Source organism: Nansenia antarctica, assembly GCF_963989245.1.
Source record: "Nansenia antarctica genome assembly, chromosome: 8".
Taxonomy (NCBI): domain Eukaryota; kingdom Metazoa; phylum Chordata; class Actinopteri; order Argentiniformes; family Microstomatidae; genus Nansenia; species Nansenia antarctica.
This window is the reverse complement of record NC_137678.1, coordinates 22409850-22416937: the sequence shown is the minus strand read 5'-3', so window position 1 is coordinate 22416937 and position 7088 is coordinate 22409850. Positions and strand designations below refer to the sequence as shown.

Here is a 7088-nt window from a genome sequence, read left to right as displayed (position 1 = left end):
TATTAGCCTATTACATATATCTAAAAAAAAAATGCTTAGTTGTAATTCGTGTATGTATGTAATAAAATGTATTGTATAGTTTGATAAATGTAATATACTACATTACATTAAGTAACTACATATTAATATAATGTAACATAATAAATTAAATGCAAAGTTTTGTTGCAAAAAAGAAGCTTCGCATAGCAACCTACCAAATGAATAGTGGAATATCCTACTCCAATTACTCGGGCAAGCCCTAATTTTAATTCAACTCATTGTTATATAAGCCTACTAGTTTTACCGGCGCCTTTCCCATTCATCATAGCATGCATACATTTGATTATTACAAAGTTCTATATTACGGAGAAGGTACAACCTATATTTGTTGATCTTACCGTATGGCCTGCATGCTGCTTGTGAAGCTTTGGACGGCATGTTTTATGAAGACTGCGTCAATGTCCTTCTTCTGCAGCCGTATGACATGACGTAAGCACGTACGATTCTTTGGGCATGTCCCAAAACCCCATAGACAAATGACCGAATGGCCTGAAGTTACCAAAATAGAAGTCTACGAGAACAGCCTAGTGCAATTTCGAGTCGAGGGAAAGTTGCACTGAAAGGGGCGGGACTTGAAGCTGATTGGAAGATACTCCACAGAACACTAGCTGATTGGACTATGATATACTCCACAGAACACTAGCTGATTGGACTATGATATTCAGAAGCAACACTGTCTAGAAGTCATAGAAAAAAAATCTCTCTCTTCTCCCTTTGGTGGGGCATTGTCCAATTGCCCCTAATGAACCAGCCTCCCCTGGTCTACCCCATCAAAAGCAAAATTCTAACATCGTTTTACTCCATTCTCTGTAAACAAACACTCTAGTCGATGGCTTCAAAACATGGTTAAAACCTATAATGTTGATAATCATGAATGGCCGGTCCATGTCCACAGCTCAGGGGTGACTGACCGCTGTTGTTGTTGTTTGAATCCCAGATTGTTGAGTTAAAGGGGTAACATAGAATCTGTATGAAATGTTCCCAAACTATTTATGTACCTATGGAAAATTAAGTCATTCTAATTCCTGACAAATTATTGACGCTTTGCAAACGGAACTTTAATGTATAAAATGAGGTACAGATACTGAGGTACAGTAAATATGAGCAATGGAAGCTACCAGAACAACTTAAGGTACAGAACATGAAAAGAAAACAAAGGACCAGGGTAGAAACGAACAATAGTAACACGCCTGATATTGACCACATTGCTAAAAAAAAATTTTTTTTAATTCAAACCAAAAGTTTCAAACTAAATCCTGATCAAGACCTCATGTTTACAACATTAACATTAACATTTACTGGTTGTGTGAATAAAACACACTCCAATCATCACTTTGATGTGCCACTAATCATCTTCATGAGGTTCAGAAAATGCTCTTCCAGTTTATCAATCTGTGAAAGAGAAATAAAGTCAAGTTAACATTGTGCAAAGGCTATTCTAGTATTTCTACCTTCTGAAATAATGGCTAGGACTGGTGATATCAAGCGAAAGTGTTCTTTATATACAAATCTGCTAACATACACTTGTGATCACTTTCAATTCAATAAAACGAGCTATTAGATATTCACTTTCGTATTCTGGACGTACAATTCGCATTTCTCAAAAACAACAAACTGTCAACTTATATGACGTCTTGCTGCAAGGCATTCTGGAACCTGCAGTTCCACCCATTCTTAGCTAATACAACAGAAATGTACTTCTTTTTAACTATCTTAACGATAAATAATAACTCTTTTAACTGTCAATCAATCATGTAACATATGAATCAATCATGTAAGCTATGAAGTTACAACAGCTATCCTACTGATGATAATGATTATGTGTAGAAGTGTTCTGGTCTGATGGCGTTTAGGAAGGTGTGGAGGGGTGTCCAGAAATATAGCCCGGGTGAGCCCCTCAACCAGGTCTCGGGGTGGTAAAAGGGTAGCCCCTCGGCCCCGAGCCTGGTGGAGTGGAGAGGAAAACAACAACCCATACGACGAAGAAGAAGAAGGCGTTTAGGAAGAAAGGACGACTCTCACCTTTCTCTTCAGGTCCACGTAGCAGCAGCATTGGTTGCAAGGACCTGAAATAAAACAGATCAGTCAAATCAAATCAATATAAAATGTCACCACCATCTTCAAACAAGGCAGGATGTCAACATTGTTTCCCTGTGTTCTATTGGCAGACTCAGGGCTGCACGTATGGATACACTACACGTATATGGATATTTTTCTAAACGCACATTTTTGTTGTACAAGTGGGCCTCTCAACCACATGAACACTGTGTTTTCACTCACATAGACGGAGATTTCTCTAAACGGATAAAAAAGTGAAGAAATAAAAAAATATCCGATTGAGTGGATCTGTGTGGTTATGTTAAACGGAGCTGGTGTTGATGCAATGACGTCAAGCGTTGAGCCGTTCACACATGCGCATTGAAGCAAAACGGTTGTCAACAGCAACAATGGCTCAACTTCAACGTCGGTCCACACAAAATAAAAAAATTTTTAAAACGTTTTGCTTTCTTCTTGGCCACCATAACTTGCTTTTCTGTCTGTTTTGTACTCTTTTTTTTGTTGTACTGTACTGTTTCAAAGAGTTTGGTCTGTTTACGTTTTGAGTCACTGCCGCCGTTTGATTACAACTGACTGCGCATTCCCATAACGTTCTTCTACGGTATCTGACAGATCGTGTTCAGTTTGGGCTTTTCGTATGGACAGAGATATTTTTATGGTGTTTTGTGGAGTTTTTAAAATTTATTTTTTAAACGAGGACGAAAATATCAGCTTAAAAAATCTCTATATACGTGTAGTCCAGGCCTCAGTAATTCCTGAGTTCTATCTCTTGAATGCAACAAGATTAATAGACTAGGATTATATTTTGGAATGGTAGTCGGACGCTTTAACAGCTGACGCAGAGGAGGTGTGGTTGAGGAGAGGGGGAGAGAGGGATAAGGGTTAAGGTCATCGGGGAGGCCGTTTTTTCTCCATTTCCTCTCAGCTGCCCGGAACTCTATTCTACAAGCTAAATGCCAAAATGTAAATGTAAACAAGCTACAGCTTTTGAGAAGGTATCAGTATGACGTGTGAGAAGTAGTCAGTAAGCAGGGTCTGCTGACTGCTTGGGTAGAGCACTAAGGGGGGCGTACCGTTGATGCTCTTTGAGTGTGTTGTGCTCTGTGGTTCCTTGGGTCCACCCCACCATTCAATCTTCTGTGCAGCGTGATCTGGAATCAAGACAGTCAATGTAGTTCATATAGACAGTCAAATGAGTTCAGACATCGCATGGCTACATCAACCTCACATTGACTTGGTTGTTAGCTACTTGAGGTGATTTGGCGACACATTGTCATCCATCCATCCACAAATCCATCGATCCATCCATCCGTCCATCCACAAATCCATTCATCCATCCATCCATCCTCCCTCCCTCCCTCCCTCCCTCCGTCCGTCCGTCCACAAACCCATCCGTCCATACCGTAGCCAGGGGCCGGGGCTGGTGTGACCTCCTCCGTGGCCAGGTGGTTCTGGTTCTGCCTTGGGGTGTTGACTGGGCCGGCGGCGGTGGTGGGGGTCTTGGCCCAGCTCAGGTCAGGCTCAGGACTGGGGGGGGTGGGGGTGGGGGCGGTGTTCTTCAGCTTGGCCTGGGCCAGGACCTGCAGGATCATGGTGTTGAGGTGGCCGCTGCCGCGCTCCGCCATCATGGTGACGGACAGCAGGTTGAACTTGCCGTCGAAGGCCTGGACGCTGGCCTGCACGCCGTCTGACAGCCACGCCATGAACAGCTGCAGTACCTCCATGGGCCAGGCGGAGGGGAAGTGCTCCTTACCTACCCAGGGTATATACAGGAATCCTGAGGTTAATTTCAATACCTTTCTAAGACTTTTTAAAGACCTTGTCAACATTTCCCAGACCTCACCGCCACTTCGAGCTGTAACCGTTTACATCAGTGACACCTTTAACTTAACAGTTTTAGTTTGCATTTAGTATTGAATTTTCGGTTCATCTTTTGTTTTTTAATTTAACTAATAAATTCACGAACTTTTACTAAACGTTTTTAGGACTCAAACTCTTTGGACAGTCTAATTCAGAAAAATACCAACAAAATTCAAGACCTCATAAAATCGTGAAAATACTTTTTAATACTTATTAAGGGTCTTGATTTTCCCAAAATGGATTTATCAACTTTTAATACTTTTCAAGACACAGCGGATACCCTGCTACCAAACACACACAGAGGCTCCTTACCTACCAGACACACAGGGGTGACAAAGGGGCGGCTGTGGTTCAGGAGGTAGAGCTGCTGTCTTATGATCGCAAGGTCGGCAGATCGGCGGTTCGAGCCCCGGTTGGCCACATGTCGAAGTGGCCTCGGGCAAGACACTGAACCCCAAATTGCTCCCAGTGAGCGGGCCGGATGCGGCGCCTTGCATGGTAGCTTAACGCCATTGGTGTGTGAATGTGTGTGTGAATGGGTGAATGAGAGGCCGTTGTAAAGCGCTTTGGATAAAGGCGCTATGTAAGTGCAGTCCATTTACCATTCCATTTACACGCACCTCAACATACTGCTAACCGTTAACCGTGCTACCTGTACTACCTGGGTACTACCTGGGTTAGGGTTAGGACAGAGGGTCCAATACTACCTGTGTCAGGACAGGGTCAGTGTTGCCAGGTGGGATTGTTGTCCAGCCTAACCACAGTCTAAAAACCACCCAGTGTGATCATAAGTAGCCCAATTGGGTTGGAATACGCCCAATCTGGCAACACTGGACAGGGTCTCCAGTACTCCCTGTGTCAGGACAGAGGGTCTCCAGCCTCCTACCTGTGTCAGACAGGGTCAGTGTTGCCAGGTGGGATTGTTGTCCAGCCTAAAAACCACCCAGTGTGATCATAAGTAGCCCAATTGGGCTGGAATACGCCCAATCTGGCAACACTGGACAGGGTCTCCAGCCTCCTACCTGTGAGGGCACAGCGGGCGATGTGGAAGGGCCTCTGCAGCAGGCCGGAGGAGATGGGCAGGATGGAGGAGTAGGGCACCTCCTCCAGGTTGCCGTGGTCGGCGTGGATCACGCTGACCCCTGTCTCTGTGGCCTCCAGGACCACGGCCCGGTGCCAGTTGGAGTCACCTGGATGGACCAATGGGGGGAGGGAGACAGGGTGTTCAGTGATGAGGTGAAGAGTGTGTTTGAGGGAGTGTGTGTGTGGGGGGTGTTCAGTGATGAGGTGAAGAGTGTGTGTGAGGGAGTGAGTGTGTGTGTGTGTGTGTGTGTGTGTGTGAGGGAGTGTGTGGTCAGTGCTGAGGTGAAGTGTGTTTGAGGGAGTGTGTGTGTGTGTTTGTGTGTGTGTGTGTATGAGGGAGTGTGTGTGTGTGTGTGTGTGTTTGGCCCGGTGCCAGTTGGAGTCACCTGGATGGACCAATGGGGGGAGGGGGGAGGGGAGACATGGGAGACAAGGACAGCTTTACTTCACTTCGTGACCCCCCCAACAAAGAGTAAACGGTTGACCTTCTAATCAATTCTGCCGTCCACGTTTTTCCACGTTGGGTCTGTGAGCAGCACTCGGCGGCTGTGGTTCAGGAGGTAGAGGAGCTGTCTAATGATCGCCAGGTTGGCAGATCGACGGTTCGAGCCCCGGCTGGCCACATGTCGAAGTGTCCTTGGGCAAGACACTGAACCCCAAATTGCTCCCAGTGAGCGGGGCCGAGGCCTTGCATGGTAGCTTGCCGCCATTGGTGTGTGAATGTGTGTGTGAATGGGTGAATGAGAGGCCGTTGTAAAGCGCCTTGGATAAAGGCCGTGTAATTATATTACCACCGGCAGACGTAAAATTACTGGCTTTAGTTAGCCTGGAATGGCAACAACTGGAGGTAAGGTGGGGAGAGAGATAACGATATGGAGAGGCCGATAGATAGATAGGCAGTTAAGAGAGAGGGAGAGCGCGAGAGAGAGAGCGAAAGAAAAAAAGAGAGAGAGGGAGAACACCCGCCTGTTCTTAGACGATCACCTGGTCTGGTCGTCATTAGGAGCGCCAGCCTGTAATCTGAACGAGAGGGCTCGGCGGGGGGGAAGTCTTACCTGGTGTTTGGGGATAATAATAATTTCCCCTCAGAAACTTGTGTTTATGAAAATGATTGTTGTGTTGGGGACGCTGAGCTCGAAGCGACACACACTACTGTTGATCGTCGGGCATCTCGGAAGCTAGGCCCTCGACCACGGTTTAATAGGTTGGGACGATTCTGACGTCAGGATTTAGGAAAGGTGTGTGTGTGTGTGTGTGTTCAGTGATGAGGTGAAGAGTGTGTTTGAAGGAGTGTGTGTGTGTGTGTGTGTGGGGGGGGGGGGGGGGGGGTGTTCAATGGTGAGGTGAAGAGTTTGTGTGAGGGAGTGTGTGTGTGTGTGTGTGTATGCACAGGTGGTGTCCATGCAGTGTGGCTGTTTGTTTTTATTTGTTGTGTGTGTGTGTGTGTGTGTGTGGGTATGTTCAGTCACGACACGGTGAGATTTGCATCCAGAAGTCAGGGACTGTGTGTGTGTCTGTGTCTGTGTCTGTGCATGTGCATGTGTCTGTGTCTGTGTGAGTGTGAGTGTGAGTGTGAGTGTGAGTGTGTGTGTGTGTGAGAGAGAGGCTCACCAGAGAAGCGAGCGCAGCAGGCCGCCCCAGGCATGGGCTTACACTGGCTGGGAGACGTCTGGCTGCTGCAGTACAGGTTCACCTCCACCTGCAGCTGCTGTAGGTCATCCACATCCACTACACACACACACACACACACACACACACACACACACATACAGACACACACACACACACACACACACAGACAGACACACACACACACCAAAAACAAAACTGAGATCAAGTCTGATGTGAACAAAGGTAAGGTTTGCCAGGGCACACGGTTGTGTGTGTGTGTGTGTGTGTCCTACCCTGGGCGGGGCTGAGCAGGTAGAACAGTCTGGGGCTGACCACGGCGGCCACGCGGGGCTGGAAGGTCTGGTGGGACGGCAGCTCCACCGTGCGCCAGTCCAGAGGGAAGGCTGCTGCTGCTGGGGGGGGGGGGTCATCAACGG

The 7088-nt window shown here is 46.8% G+C and overlaps 1 protein-coding gene across 1 annotated transcript in view; it reads right to left on the bottom strand.

Annotated features, from left to right (window-relative positions):
- Positions 1 to 2895: 2895 nt before the first annotated feature.
- LOC308164025 (tudor domain-containing protein 1-like) overlaps positions 2896 to 7088 on the bottom strand; it is a gene marked incomplete at both ends in the record, with an annotated part of 16427 nt that continues 12234 nt past the window's right edge. The window contains 5 exons of the mRNA XM_080538190.1: positions 2896 to 2930; positions 3500 to 3850; positions 4980 to 5147; positions 6652 to 6768; positions 6945 to 7064. Coding sequence (XP_080394316.1) covers positions 2896 to 2930; positions 3500 to 3850; positions 4980 to 5147; positions 6652 to 6768; positions 6945 to 7064 — 791 coding nt within the window. The remainder of the gene's footprint in view (positions 2931 to 3499; positions 3851 to 4979; positions 5148 to 6651; positions 6769 to 6944; positions 7065 to 7088) is intronic.